The sequence below is a fragment of the Leptonotus elevatus genome, chromosome 3 (genome assembly GCF_054856555.1).
Source record: "Leptonotus elevatus isolate MCC_2025b chromosome 3, RoL_Lele_1.0, whole genome shotgun sequence".
In the NCBI taxonomy this organism is placed as follows: Eukaryota; Metazoa; Chordata; class Actinopteri; order Syngnathiformes; family Syngnathidae; genus Leptonotus; species Leptonotus elevatus.
The window spans coordinates 17,173,354-17,189,455 of record NC_141241.1 but is presented as its reverse complement, the minus strand read 5'-3'; the positions used below and the strand labels follow the sequence as shown (position 1 = coordinate 17,189,455).

The 16,102-nt window shown below is 37.9% G+C and overlaps 1 protein-coding gene across 1 annotated transcript; it reads right to left on the bottom strand.

Annotated features, from left to right (window-relative positions):
* Positions 1 to 213: 213 nt before the first annotated feature.
* vat1l (vesicle amine transport 1-like) lies at positions 214 to 15,290 on the bottom strand. The gene is made up of 9 exons (XM_086071542.1): positions 14,836 to 15,290; positions 12,872 to 13,001; positions 11,723 to 11,938; positions 10,179 to 10,321; positions 9,120 to 9,223; positions 7,938 to 7,993; positions 7,611 to 7,805; positions 2,931 to 3,014; positions 214 to 1,708 (listed from the first exon to the last, which is right to left on the bottom strand). Exons 1-9 carry the CDS (start codon positions 15,048 to 15,050, stop codon positions 1,610 to 1,612), a joined length of 1,242 nt encoding a protein of 413 aa, XP_085927668.1. The 5' UTR covers positions 15,051 to 15,290; the 3' UTR covers positions 214 to 1,609.
* Positions 15,291 to 16,102: the final 812 nt, after the last annotated feature.

The window sequence follows — 16,102 nt, the reverse complement described above, 5'->3', positions numbered from 1 at the left end:
CACCTACTGTAGTGGGTGTGCATTTACACTTTATTCTAGTACAGCAAAAAAAAAAAAAAAAATTTGTTCCCTGACGTCACATGCACCCACCAGTGGGTTTGAGGACTGTGAGGCATATGTGAAAACAACCAGACCATGCTACAGCTGCATTTATTTCTATTCTTATATTATTGTTTTATTCAAAGCTAGAAAATGACAACTTCCATTGTTGACTACTTTGCAGATCCATTTATTTTCATGTAAACAAAGTCCACAATGAAAGATTGCAAGACTGGACAAAAGTAGGAGACCACAGATGAGAAACCAACAAACAAAATACTTTTCAGTTTGTTTTTTTCAATGAATTATGACAATACATTAACATAAACATAAGCACACATTCCAAAACATGCACCTTTTCCTCGTCTCTTGCAAACAAACATATCGTATACTGAATATGTCTACACAATACTGAGATGGATTTCAAAACTACCTACATTAAAACATACATCTTCTTACTTATATCTAGAAGTTATTTCTGCCCTAAACAATATTCCTTTCTATGTTAGTTGGCACTTGAGAAAATACATCCGGTAATGTGAAAAGCGATTCAAGTTTTCTCTTAGATATATTTAAAAGTCATGAGGGTGTTTGTAGTATTCCCTGCATTTGATGGCATTTCTAATTTAGATGAGTTGTGTTTATTCTAAAAATAAGCAATCTCTCAGGGCATGTTTGTTTTGAGGCACCAGAAAGTAAATACAACAACTTAGGCCAGACAGGTAATAAAAAGTCCTCTCAACTGGCAGTCTGACGGAAGAAATCATCATCGTCCTCCGAGACATGAGATTCGGATTTATTTTTGTTTCTCATATTTGTCGTAACACACATAGAAACGTTGTCTTTTCTAATAAAAGTCTTGCTGGATCCCAGTATTTTAAAAATGTCACCATTTTTGTTATCAGGTAACAAATAATACTCATGTTGGTAAATGTTTGGTAATAACATTGATTTTCCTCAATCCAATTGCTGTGTAAACAAATAAAGATATCATTAAACTTCATTCCCGTCAGTGCACAACATGATTAGTTTTGATGACTTTTAATAATCCTGATTAGAGCTACATGTGTTCACTTGGTAGCCTGACATTAAGGGAAAACATTTCAAGTATCAAACACAAGGCACATGTGATCCCATTATATAATGAGGTGGCCATCTTTAGGGATGCTTAAAAATAACACCCTCTGCAATTACACATTTCTACCATCACTAATATTTCACCTCATCCGTCATTATCAAGTACAGGGAGTTTTTTTTTTTAGCTTATTTTTTTTTGTTAAATTGACTGATTTTATTCAATTTAAAGCTGACTATTTGTTGAATGTCAGCAAGGTCAAATGCATATGAATCCGTATCATGAATTAAACGTATTTACTAGATTGTTGCAAAACTAAAACCAAACAATGCACTTTGCACATGCATACAATTGAGCAGGTCTATATGCAAGTAACAACAAATAACAAACATGATGAATACTTAAATGAGTACAATACATGCACGAAGACTGCACAACTCTCTCAGAGTGACCCTTTATGGTAAACCTGGCATCTCATGGCATTTTAAATGAATTCTAATGGATAAAAGGCATGCGCTCTTTGCTGTCATTGTCCCCCTCAGGCTCCTCTTCCTCCTCACCCGCTTCACTGGTCTCAGTGCTGTCGCTGGCCATCTGATGGAAAAAGGCAAAAAGGATTTATTGGTCCATCAGTGACCCAATAGCAAAGTACTCACTCAACACAAAAGTAGAAAAACACGCTTATTAGAATATTTAGACATTTTTACCTTTTCACAACACACTGCTTCTACATTTTAAACATAACTACATTTGATCTCCTCTTACTAACCACTTTTTGAAGTTTTGCATTGGCATTTTCTATTATTTATTATAATTCATCATATATTGTTGTATGCATATACAGTGGTACCTCTTTGGTTTGCAAGCAAAAATTTAACATGTAAGGGTTAGATGGTGTCAGTGAAAAATAAAAAAACTTCTTTATTGCCACTCCCAGTTGACATTTACTCTCAAACTGAACAAAGACAATTACCTGTTGCATAATTCATAGCACCACACAGCTTTTCTTTATGAAAGTGTTATAGCTTAATGCTAACACACAATGCAAAAATCCATAGATGGGCTAGCGAAACAAGCATCAATGCTACATTGTTAAACAACAAATATTTGGATACAAACAGTGTGGCAACACATGTAGACAGGCAAAACTGACATATATATTCACTAGACCCTGCAAAAAAACAACTTATATTGCAGTAGACCCAAACATACAGTACTTACAATTCGTCAAACATAGATTTGCATATTCACATTTTTTCTAACATTTTTGTGGAAATACATATTGAATGTTTATCAGCGTTTTTATTTATTTATTTTTAAGAATTTTGGGGGATTACATTATTATTATTTTCCCATCAATTATTCGTGGTGGGGGTTAAATGTACTGCAGTTTAGTTGTGATCTTTGTCATTTTTAGCCGTATGTACATATCATTCTGCGCCCTGAGGAGAGCCGCACAATAAATATAGTGTAATGCACAAACATTTTTTTTACCTTATGTGTGTATACTTTCGACTGCAATTAGTTTTCATTAAAAAAAAATGTTTTTACTTAAGCTCTTGTTTGTTTTATTGGACTAAAACATTCATGACATTTCCATTCATTTCCATGGGGTAAGATGATTTGAGAAATTAGTGTTTTGAGTTACCAGCATGGTAAAGTAACTAAACAAATTCATAAATCAATACACCACTGTACAATAATCCAAACTTCTTAAGTCTTATGTGGATCAAAGAATAATATACAATATCAACATATCCGTTACTATTACATCCAGATGTGTTTTCACTGTGAATTTAAGAGAAATTACTGTTACCAAGGGAGTAGGTGACTTCTCGACATCCAGAATGAGTTTTCCAATATTGCCTCTGTCATGAATTCTCTGCATGGCCTCCTTAACCTGATGAAAAAAAAGTCAATGTCATTATTTTTATTTATTTATTAATGTATTCTTCAAATACACTGCAGTGGATAAAGAACATCAGGTAGGCATAATCTGTGATGTAATCAATGAATTCACTTAGCCTAATTTAAGTACGGTACATTTATCAGCATGGGTATAAGTATAAGCAAATGTGCAGTGCTACAATGATAAGTACATATTTTTAAAAGCACTGAACTGGAACATTAGAACTAATGATAGGGCTAACACTAATCCTCTATTTATAGACCAGTAAAGTAAGTGAGATGGCTTCACAATGGCAATGACACAGACACAATTCTCTTTATTAGGGCAAGTCTACCATTTGAATGATTTTCAAGCTTTTATTGTAAATTAAAATGGCGATGCGTTGTTTTTACTTTATTGTTAAACTCAATGAGGGGAATAGGTCACACAAAATACATATTTTACCTCATTAAAGGGTCATTAATGAATGTCCCATTTTGTTTGCAAGCCATTGTGTTTCTTAAATTCATTTGTTGAAGACAATACCACCCAAGAGTGAAAATAGGTCAAAAGCTTTGTCTCGTGCTTTGTTGCAGGATAGATTATCCAGACAAGAGATTACATCATGAAAAAAACACTAAATCATCATGTTTATATTTCTAAATTCATCATTTCTGACGAAAGCTGATGATTCCAAATAATACTAATAATAATAATTACACAGCTTCCGGTCATATGCAATGACGCACGTAGCTTTTCACTCCCGCAGCAAGAAAAGGTTACCATAGTCAACACAGAAACAATCATGCTCTAAATTCTCCTTCCAGGCACATGAATAAATGAGGCCCTGACAATGCTTCCCACGCCATTCCCCTCCCCATTCATTAAATGGCCACCGTATTTTGCCAAGGTTTCATGACCAAAACAAAATGCATTTCTACCACAAAAAAAAGTCAAACCTAAAGTCAGCAAAGGGGATGCTGAAAATACATGCATGTCAAGATGTGACATTCTGGAATAGTGCAGAGCTATTCTGTGCATAGAGAGCAACAAGGCCTGCTCATGTCCATGTTGATTGGGGTGAATCAAAAATCCAGAGTGCTTTGGACATGTCTATAGTGCACATTGAAATGAATGGGCTGCCCTGAATACGGAGGATTCCCTGAACAGAAATTACACTCAAGCTATCTCAGTGAATCTTTACAGAGGCAACATTGCCAAAAACACATGCATTGGTTGGAAATCAAACCAAGGTCAATTGCTTGGAAGGCAGCTATGCGAACCACTACACCACCGATTCCATACACCACTAGGGATCTGCAGTCTTTCCCTGAGAGATACAAATCAAAGGCTGTGAAATGTTTCTTGTGGCAAAAGGCTTAACAAGTGATTAGATGGGTCTAAAGAAAAACAACACGTCAGCTACGGCAACTCCTCCAGGCAGCATTATTCTGCCCTGTGCAACAATGGCATTGTAACAGGAGTTCATTCTCACATCCCATTCATTTGTTTTCCCTTTTTTTCTTTTTTTTTTGGGGGGGGGGGGGGGCAACATATCAATTGATCAATAATGATTCCGTGCATAATTGATCTAGGTAATTTTGTCAAAAACTCAGATTATTTATATTTTTATTTTTGTCTTGGAAAAGGTTAATACAGTAACCTTGGAGTCTGAGAATTAGCCCCATGGGGGGGGGGGGATGCTAAAATAATGATCGAACATAAATCATAATGAAATAATATCACAAAACTAAACAAATTCCACATCAGCCTGTTGGTAGTCTCAAGATGTATGAGGGCGTGGTCGGAAAAGCCATATTTTTTTTAATTTAACCAAATCTGTGAAATTTATTGCAGTTAAGAAAGAGAAACATGACTTAAGTGTCCACTGAAACAACTGCAGTTTTTTTTAACAGATGTTAGATAGTCCGTTGGCAAGTAACCTCAGGTTCCCCATAACGATCAGTGGAAGGAAACAGTTCAACTCTCATGCCCATGCAGTCCTCTCCCTCACTTTACTTCACTTTAGCGCCGGCGCTCGTCCCTTAGCATATCCGTTCTGGGATGCGGTCTGCGCCCAGGGAATGCTGGGCAGTTGTAAGTTGTAAGGCAGTATAGGTGAACCATTGCAAATAAATAAATAAATAAAAATAGGGGGGATTTCAATAGCACTGACATTCAACACAACATATCTTGGCCAAAACAAAAACAAAAATATTGCAACAGTACTCTCAGTACTAAAAACTGAACAACGTCCCTCTCAAATAAACATTTGCGAAAACACGAACAGCTGTATGCGTTGAAAATGGTCGTAAACATGTTCGAGATCATCTGGTTCTTTATTGTTTAGTATTTTCAATTAAGTGCATTAGTAGTATAGTAGTCGTTGAAGTTCACGTTTTACACAGTCGGCATGGGCTTAACTCAATTTCTGGTTTATGCTACACACTCATTCACCAAGGTCAGTTGCTACTGTATAGGTGGTACTGAAAATTGGATGGTTTGATGGTCATTTCTATTATTGTACCAGAGCACCATCACAACCACCGTAAAACCACACATCAATACCGGCAAGTGACGCTTTTCCCACATATTCAACCAACAGATAATTGCGTTGACATTTGCGATGACTCATCCTTACTTTCATAACACCTCTAATAAGACTGTATAGGGAATGCAGTCTTCGCTTTCCTTAATGCATTTCACGTTTTGCAGTTTGACGGTATTGCAGATCTTTAAATGGCACGTCTAACTCATATCATGGATTTTTTGGGCTATATAGCATAATTTTGTTGCAATCAATTTGACTACTATAGCGATATATACAAGCCAGAAGGAAAGAGTGCACAAAAGACAAAGAATATTCGCACTTAAAAAAAGGAAAAAGATCAAGTACAATGTGACAACTGCATGTCTACAGAAGAATAAACAATTGTTAGCTAGTTGGTCAAGGTTAAACATAGCCCCAGGTGCACTTTCAATGACGTTATTGAACAAACGGTATGGAAACTAACATGCAATAAGCACATTAATTCAGGAGCTGACAATGGCCACAACTGAACTCAACATATACAGTAATATAGACTAGCTAAAGGTTAGCCATCTGTGGCTAACAGCTAGCCATCTGTAGTGGGTTAGCCTAAAGGTTAGCCATCTGTGGTGCTGGCTGTTAACAGAATCGATAAGAGTGGGGCTTATCAATACTCTAGTTTAAAAAAAAAAAATCTGCCAGTTTAGTACCCAGCTAAGTAACCATTCCTAAATGTTGCCCCTTATTGTCCATCGCGCTACACACGCAGCTCAAAAGTGGCATGTCGGATCTACCTAAGTTCATATCGATGGCCATCACTATTTTGAGCCAACTTAATTGGCCAACTCTACACTCTCAGTTACTGACTCTGACTCAATAGGTCACATTTTAAAGCCGTACACATTAAAAGTAACATGCTGTTGTTGTTGTTATATGGTTGCTATTTTGCAGATTTTTGTCTATCACGAGGGGTTCGTGATAAGTGAGGGATTACTATAGTTATAGATCAGGGGAGCCTAAATTACGGCCTGTGGGGAATGACTATACAAAAAATGAACAATTGTCACAGAACTTTGAGAAGTAAAAGATTCAAGCAAAGTAAATAGTATTCACAAATAGCTCTATGTACTGAACATGCAGTATATACTGTGAGCTAAGGTACCATGTATTTACTGAATGACAATAAAGCTAAGTCGAAGTCTATGCACTATGATTGTATTTTTTGTTAATTATTATTGATCATAGTTAGAGTTTGCCGTGCATGTTGTACATAAGTGAGGGTTGGTGGGTACTGTACGACGGAGAGACGGGGGCATTGACCGTATTTCAGGCCGTGTGAGGCTAAGGTGTTTTCAACCCAGCAACTCGTGACTTGTGGTGAAGTGATTGATGTATGGTCCATTGGGTTTTGTGTGGGAGTGAAGTAATTGTGCAGTAGGGAGATGCACAACCTACCAACCGCCATCTGTGGGAGAACGTCCGCAGCTGACAGCATCCCACACAAATCTAGAATGGCATCAGACTATTTGCTGTCCGTGATGCGTGCAGTGGATATAAGAACTCTACACACCCCCTGTTTAAATGACAAGTTTTTGTGACCAGGTTAAGTCATTTCAAGATTTTTTTTATATGGCCCATAACAACTCAATTGGATTTGTTTGTCTTTTTGAGAAGGGAAGTAAAAATAAAGAATCTGATAGCCTGAAATAACGTTCAGTTGTTCAAGTAGGCTTTCTAGCAGAAGCCTGAAGGTTTTACGCTAATACTGACTATTTGGCATTTTGGCCAGTCTATAAGCCATGTTAAAAGTTTTGCAAAGATTTTTTTTGAATAGTTGTGTACACTGCTTTTAGAAAATTGTCACCGCTATTTGGTGATTTAGTCACGTCGTGGTTCACATAGCTTATTTCCGTGTACTCAACGCCCCAGTCACGAGTAACTGACTGGAGACCAGTCTAGGATGTAGTCTGCATTTTGCCCTAATAGCCTCCTGGCCCTGCCGCAACCCTGAACATGATTAGTGGCTTAGAGGATTGATCTTTTACAACAGACCTCTTCAATTTGATTATGGCTCTTACCTCCTCCAGAGCCCACAGAGAATCCACCACTGGCTTGATCTTCTTTTGGTTGTAGAGGCACAAGAGTTTGTCCATCGCCGATTTCACCAAATCGGATCCTCCCTGCCTGAAGAGGAGGTTGGGCAACGAAAATCCTGCCATGACTTTGTTCTCCTCGTACAGTTTAATAGGGTTCACCTTCTCCACCTGCCACCACTTGGAAGAAATAACAGCATGTGTCATAGAGATATGCAATTCCGCTGAGAATTGAGTGTTTCATTTGTCATAAAATGGCGTTAAGGGGCTGTGTGCTTCAAATGACGATGACAGATGGAATTTCTGACTCACAGATTTTGCAAAGCTGAAGAAACTCTTTGTCTCCCCAGTTACCATGTTCGATGCGCCTGAAAAAGCAAAAATAAAAGGATTGTTGTGTGCTGTGCAAATGGCTGCATGGGCAAAGGTGACTGGACAATAACAAGCAAAGCATGAAGACTGAGGAGGGGGGAGGGAGGAACAATTGGCACCTTTACAATTCAGGGTCCGTGCAAGCATGCCTTTGCAATATAACTAGCACTAATCGTTAATTGGCTAGTAATTGTGTTGGTTAATTCATGAGGTTTGACGACAATTAAAGTGATTAACAGGGGCTAGATAAGCGTCTCAGATGTGACTGAGAATATGTTTTATTCCCAGGGTATGTTTTATGTATGGAGCATTAGTTATTCAAGCTTAGACAGGTGACAGTAGAATGAGGTTTTTTTTAAATCAGGTTTAATTGGCAAGCTACTCTTTTCCCCAGCAGCGTCAAATTCAGGAAATATGAATTGAGATTTGAGTATTTTCCGTTCCAAGAAAGGTTGCGGAACAAATCAGTTGTATCACAAGGCACCACTGTACAAATAAAATTTACAATGTTTAACTTTTTATTTTTTTTAATCACCAACCAAACAAATTAGAATGCCATATAGCCTGATTTTTTTAAATATATATTTTTTCCACTATATATTTACAGTAGATTTCTTAATCGCATTTCAGTTGTGTTTAACTTTTAAGTACAACACATTTGGTAACAACCCGTAGTATGGCACCGCGCCACATGGTGGCGCCTCTATGTTTTGTTATACCTATCTTTTTTTTCCCATTTTGCCTTTCAATGTATTTTCTGCCATGGAACTGAGCAGTCGTAAACTACGCTTATTTGTGATAGTGCCAAGAAACATCTCTTTTTTTTTTTTTTAAGTAGACATTCAGCCCATTTTTGCTCCGTAATTTGGCTATTCAGTAGCGCCCGTCCATGGCTATATACTCGGCGCAAACCATCACACATAACAATTTACGTTTAATCATCAACCGTTTCCTTAATATTTAAGTTTTTTTCATTGATCTACACGTTACAATCAATGCAGTATTGTTCTTTTTTTAAAACGTTCCTAAATTTAAGCTCAGTGTTATGTTCAAAGCGTGCATCATGCTACAGTGACGTTCAATGATAAATATACAGTACTTTTTATAGTGTATAGTTCTTACCATAGAGGATGTATGTTCCCAATGGTTTCAGCAGACTGAGGCCTTTCGCTGTGTTTTCTCCACATAGACAGTCCATTACAATGTCTACTCCCTCTGGAGATATCCTAAAACAGGAGCAAAGTGAAGGTTTGTCGGGGGGAAGGAAATAATGATAATGATAATTAAATATAACATCAAAACTGCACCTAAATTAATGATTAAAAGCAAAAAGCTATGAAATATTAAATGCAAATGTATGGAACTTAAATGTAACTGATATGTCCTTGGGCAGTGATTCTTTCAAGCACTTGTAGGAGTCTACTAGTGGCATTCATATGGACCACCCTTTAAAATCACTGAACAACAAGTTTGATTTCTTGTGATATACAACAACCCACATCATTGCATCACCTTCTTCTATTCCATGGTCATCACAGCCATAAGTTATGAATAGTCCAAAATAAATATGATTAAAAGCAGGGCTATAAAAAGAATGAAAGGTATGCCATTCTCATGGGGACCTAAATTCCTTAAGACCTGGACACCGAAACTGCTTGGTGGTCTTGTGATTCGTTTTGTAAAACACACTCATTTAATTGTACTTTGGTCTTGATCCTGGGTGGAATGTGTGGTGCAGAGGGATGAAAGGCAAATTAATCCACTACTACTCTTCATATGCAGGCAGCACACATGAAACAATAGTTGATTGCAACTTAAACCTACATAATATTACATTTATGTATTTATGTATACACATATAGAATGCAGGCAATTGTATTGACAGGGGGAAAAAATGGTTATTTTTAAAGCTGTATGAAGTGGAACAGGCTGTGAAATAAAATCCCTCAATTTCAAAATCCATGCTATCATGAATCAGCCCCTGATTTGGCTCAATTGCAGACCTCCACTGTGCCACTGGGATTAGTTCTTTGTTGCCATGGTGACCATGACGACAAACCACTCGACAGGTGAATCTCGCTCTGTGAAATCCATGATTCACAACAAGCAGCCGATTCTTGATAGTTTAAAAAAATATCCAGAATACAGGCTTCTTATTTATATGTTGTAACTCAAACTTACTTCTTGACTTCTTGTATGTAATCAGTATTTCTGTCAAAGAGATGAGTCACGGAATCTCTGATGGCAGAGTGTTTCAAACTTGAGGCGACCCCAAAGACGGTGATGTTAGGTAGAGTGGAGCACAGCTGAGCCACAGCTTGACCCTGGAGAGAACAATGACAACTGTCAGCATCAGCAGCTGCCAGAGTGCTAATTCACAACAGAGTGGAATACATAATTGCACATGAAATCATATTTATCAATATTATGCAGAGTGGTGTATTTCTCAAATGCATCTAAATTGTAGCATCCATTGAAACGCTACTGTGACTGGCTTTATGATTAATGAACAGATGTTTTCAACATTTTAATAAAGTCTCATATTAATTGGTTTTAAATGTATGACAAAAGCATTGTAAATCCAGTATTTTGCCATGCAGCCCCATCCCAGTCTCGTACTGACCAGATAACAAGGGCTTAAAGTACTGTGCTGAAACTACACCTCTGGGCAAAAAATAAATTAAAAAAAATAATGTTCATCCCTCTTTTGAAACAACAACATAATAATAAACAGAAACAGAATGAAAGGAGCCCACAGGCAGCTGTGAGGATTCAGAGGTGATGTGAAATTAGCAACAATTCTTCTCGACAGGTATTGTTATCATTCCAATCAAATACAAGTTCAAACTGATAACTACTCCTTTTTGAATATGTACAATTTTACTTTATTTTTATTTATCTTGTCTGTTTAGTTGTTGTTTTTCCTTATGTCATTCGCACACATCTTTGGAATAAAGAATTTATTCGTTCATAACAATTAGTATTACAGTGATAGTGGCACTCTAGTAAAACTCATTCACTCCCAGTCATTTTCACAGAAGCAATCCCCTTCACTCCCGGCTGTTTTACTGGACTTTGCAAGGCCCACAGAATATTGTGTTCTATTGCTATAAAAACATTGAAAAATTAAAGTATCTCTTTCATCAGGAAAAAATAAGTATATTTCTATCTGTTTCCGTTTTGCAGCAATTAGCATTAGAATATAGCTAAGTGTCATCATTATTCACAAATCTATTTAGAATTCTGAGTAATTGAGGGTTTTTTTCAACATGGCTCTGGTTTATTTCCTTTGCTCTGCTGCCACCTGCTGGTCGTTTGTGTAATAACTACCATTTCTTCAACCGTTCTTTGCAGTTGAGAGGCTGTAACAAAGCCTTCTGTATGCTCTAGCATTAAAAAAAACCATTAAAACGTATAAATATGTCTTTGGGACTCTTAAAACATTTAAAAATGGAACGTATTTTTACGTTTTGGGGAGCAAATGAGTTAACAATTGGTCATGCCACACGGCTAACATCATCTTGTTTTCATAATGCTAATGCTAGCTTGTATTGCTAGCGTTACTATTTTTGTTCTCTTTAATTGAACCGGATAATATTGCAGTTCTGAAACTTTGTTTTGCAGGTGTACCTAATAATGTGGTCCACGACTGACACATCAAGCTACAGTAACAACGCAAGGATGTTTTGTGGCATGCATGAACTGTATGAAAGAGAGTGACTTACAACAGCGCCCCCAGCTGAATGCACCAGCACCGACATTCCCTCTTTGAGTTTGGCGACCTCAAAGAGCATCATGTAGGCAGCGACAAAGTTCAGAGCAAATGCTGCGGCCTCTGCAAAAGTCATTTCGTCTGGCATTTTGTAGACAAACTCTTCAGGTGTGCAAACAACTTCTGCCCAGGCATTGTAGTTGGCAAAAGCCATGACTCGATCTCCTATCTGGAAGAAACAGAGGTGGCAACGGCGAATTCAAAGATTGGTTTCTGAATACCGGTACATTATACGTGTTTGAAGATAAACGCTCAATACGTATACAAAACTGAGAAGTATGTAGTAGGCTAGTCAATTGTGGAACATTGGACTGCTTTTCAGCATTTCTGTTTAACCGATTTTTGGGGGGGCATTGCTAAAATGACGCCGAGTGACCCATTTTGCCATCACAACTTGAGCACCTTTGTTCACATCAGCGGTTATCTGGCACAACTGTGACGTGCAGTTAGCTAGCTAGCTATGCCTACACACCAAAAATACACTAGTGTCACCGCGTTAGAGAGCTCCGTTGTTAGCCGTGAGTGTGCATGTCACATAGAGGAAGGAATAAAAGCAAGAAGGTTTTTTTTTTTTTTTAAGTTAAACTTTAAAGCCAGTGTGTGAACACAAACTTTTCCCTGGCGAGAGCGCCTTGTTATCACAGTGTGGAATTCCCCCTCCTAAAATGTCTTAGTGGAGTATATTCTACATATTCCACAACCACCAAAGGCTTTAAGCAGCTATATTTTCACGGCTCAAACATGTAGATTAGGCATAAGAAAGATACTAACTGAAGTAGCATCCATTTTTCCAGATCCTGACAAAAAAGAAAGGCTTTATTTTTCAAGCCTCATTTTATAAAATTAACCAAATTTGACAAGGTTCTCTGATGTCAAATTACATATTTTCACTTTACATGGACTTTAAATAATGGCAACTATCTTTCTTCTCTGAATCTGAGGCGTCATTTTCATTCCAACTCCCCTCTCTGTTTTTCCACCCCAACATCCCAATCAATCGAGATGTCAACTGCGATTGAATTTACCTCTCTTGGATCCGCTTAATACGCGGGCCATAGGCTATTTGCGTATTACTCAGGGAGCATGCTTCAGTTTGACCTACCTCAAATCCTTCTGTGTTCTCACCCACAGACTCCACGATCCCACAGCATTCGAAGCCAGGAACAAGAGGTGGCTTAGGAGGACTATCTATAGTCCCCTGGCGTACCATCAAATCCAGGAAATTTAAACCACTGAAAAATCCAATACATAGGATCATTGTGTGTGATAAATGTGTTGTGCCATAATGGAGTCGTGCTATTTTTCTTCAATCAATTCCATACAGTTGACAGAATTATTAACAATGAAATAATTGACTTATCAATTATTATGGCAGGTAGCGCAGCACCCTAACTGGTTAGCAGATCTTCTGCCTCACAGTTCTGAGGCTCTATTATTTTCCCAAGGAGATAGAAGTCTGCCTTTAGAAAGATAATAATTAGCCTGTTTTGATTGACACTGCCAAAGAGGTATTCATTAGAGATGCACTTTTTCCAGACCGAGTGTGAGGACTTAAATCTGAGTACTCGCCAACAGAGTACTGATAATTACTAATGGCATTATGTCTTGCAATTATGATAACAATGCCTTTTATTTAAGTTTTAATCAAATTTTAGTCACAAACACACACTTTTCTAGAACATGACAAAATATAATACTTTTTAGAGAAACAACTTGTCAGAACTGACATTTTAACATCCAACTGCATGTTTTTCTAAATGTAGCCTGTAACATAAGATAGTTCAATCATGTGGTGTCTCAGTCTGAACACTAGGGGGCACTGTGTAAAAGAAGTACATACAGTAGAAAAGAGGGTCTGGTGCGTATACATTATATACAAGCAGGATGTGCTGTCATGTTACTTGTTTGTGTTAATTACAAAATAAAGAGAGTCAAATGAAATCCAATACTGCTTCTTGGTAATAATACAAGTTATAAAAATGAAATTGAGAAAGGACAATATGGTACCACATTTACGAGAGCACCACCCATCACACTTCGACAAATTCAAGGTAACATTATTGCATTACTCTCACGCTGTCTTGAAATGAACGTTTGCAACCAGCTACAGGAGTTTGTGTGTTTAGTATTAGTGAAATAAATACTGTATTTGCTACTGAGGCAGATAACTAGCTAACTAGCCAATTAGCACGGCCAATATCAGAGAAATAGTAAGCCCTTTTGTTGTTGTACATTACTACATTTTTATTTTATTTAGAACAACTCAAATGCTTATTTTATTTTCACATGCAGACCTACAGAGTGTGTTAAATGGAAACATTTCAGAATATTATAACAAAAGTTTAGAGCTGTGATTGGAATATCGTCCATGATACCAAAATATTTTTTTGCTCACGGTTATCATACCATCAGAATCTGATATCGCCCTATGCTAGCAAGTATCTGAGTATTTCACCCCCCCCCCCCCCCCCCCCACGACTACAAGGAGAGCATGCGAATCCCCAGCATTCATTTCTTGCTTACCTCAATTGCTGAACTTGCTGTATAGCAAAAAATATACACAGCCTGATTATGATGCAATTATACACCTTTGTCACTACAATCAATAACAAACACTTATGAATAATACCTTACAGACAGTATCAACTTGGTGGGCAGGTTATTGAGTAATAAAATCAGTGTCTACATATGTTTATGATCACGTTTATGCAATTGCCATGGACAATGAGTCATGGGTTCTGAATGCAAGGCCACATTCATCAACGCAGTCTCTCTGAATACAAAAGATCACAAATGTATCTTCCCAAACTTTGCCACCAATTGTTGTGAAAAGCCAACTGCAGCGGCTAAGATACTGTAGATACAATGTATGCATTGAATTATTTTTAAACGAATGCTTGAATGTGATTTATATAGTCTATTGATTGATTGACAACAGTGAAGGGGGGGGGGGCACCTGTGGCTTCTGCGATAGTCTTACTGTACTCCATGTATGTGATGTGATTATTATTTTTTTAAACACGTTTAACATTGAAAACAAAGCAGTAACAATGTGGTCATATTTACCATGCTTTGACGCGGATCTTCACTTCACCACGCTGAGGCTCGGGCATCAGCTTCTTGGTCACTCGGAGTTTGTTGAGCCCTCCAAAGCCTGACAGCATCACCGCCCGCATCTCTTTCACATTTGCGGAAGATTCCCCGCTCCCCGCTTTCTTCCCCGCGTCTTTCTCTATCATGCACTCGGTTTCCTCCGTCATATCTGCCCCCTCTTGAGCCATGTCGGAGCCCGGCTGTATGCGACTCTCCGCGCCTCTTCACGGCTCACTGATGTGCGCTGCAGCCCGCAATCGTGGCGCTGTGCACGGCAGCCCAGCCTTACTCAGCCCGTCGTCTGATTCCCCATCCACTTACGAATGCGTGTCCAAACCCGGGATCATGTTATTGCTATTACTGTCATCTCAGCTGGTGGATAAGGACCATTAATTAGTCATTTCAACGAAATGGGCGTAATTAGTGGCGCTTGTGTTCGCTTGAGTGTCAAGTGCGCCATCTGTTGGAAGGGCGCTCTATATGCAATTTAATGGGACTCGTAAATCTCCAGTTTGGCCAGTCATTCAACAAGTGTGACGCCCTCGGCGACGCTTGGAAATCAAATATACTGCACACATCCTTCAAAAGTGCATTCATTGTATGCACGCCATCATGGACGTTATTCCGAATGACCTCTTACAACCGAAATGCTCTCATGCACACGACTGAAATCCGTTTGTATAATATACTGAAATATGCATTAATTGTACATTGACATTTGCAAGGTGAGCTCCAGGACATTTTGACGTCAAATTTATTCGACAGCAGGGGACGGCACAGCATAAAACACCAGTCTCCTTGGATGGCTGAAAAAAGGTGGAGGTAACCACATAAATCGTCAAATTCTTTACCGATTTTGACACGGACTTCCCATGGCAGTTCTCCAATGACAGTTCCCAATATCAAGTTGTGACATATAAGACACCTGGGTAATTTAATAAATCGGGGCTTTCATAACATATTACATATAAAGGTAAGAGCAAATGGGTTTTTTTATTTAAAAAAAGAGAGAAAGAGAATGAAAAGAAACAAAAACAACAAGAATGAACTTGACAGTATTCAATACTGCATTCTGTTTTTTTGTGCTATGACATTGTTGAACAGTATGGAATTGATCTAGGAATAATTACGGTAAAAGCTTTGAAAACAAATATGGCCTATTCAAAAAAATCAATTATGACTTCAATTTAAACAATTGCGGTCAAATTTGAAATACAGTATAGGCTAATCTTCTATCTTG

What these genes read in the sequence shown, in the direction of transcription:
- vat1l (XM_086071542.1), bottom strand. Translation starts at nt 15,050, where the DNA reads ATGGCTCAAGAGGGGGCAGATATGACGGAGGAAACCGAGTGCATGATA. An exon ending in ATTCAGCTGGGGGCGCTGTT is followed by an intron (nt 10,322 to 11,722) that starts GTAAGTCACTCT and finishes TGTTCTCTCCAG; the next exon opens with GGTCAAGCTGTGGCTCAGCT. An exon ending in TCTTCAGCTTTGCAAAATCT is followed by an intron (nt 7,806 to 7,937) that starts GTGAGTCAGAAA and finishes ATTTCTTCCAAG; the next exon opens with TGGTGGCAGGTGGAGAAGGT.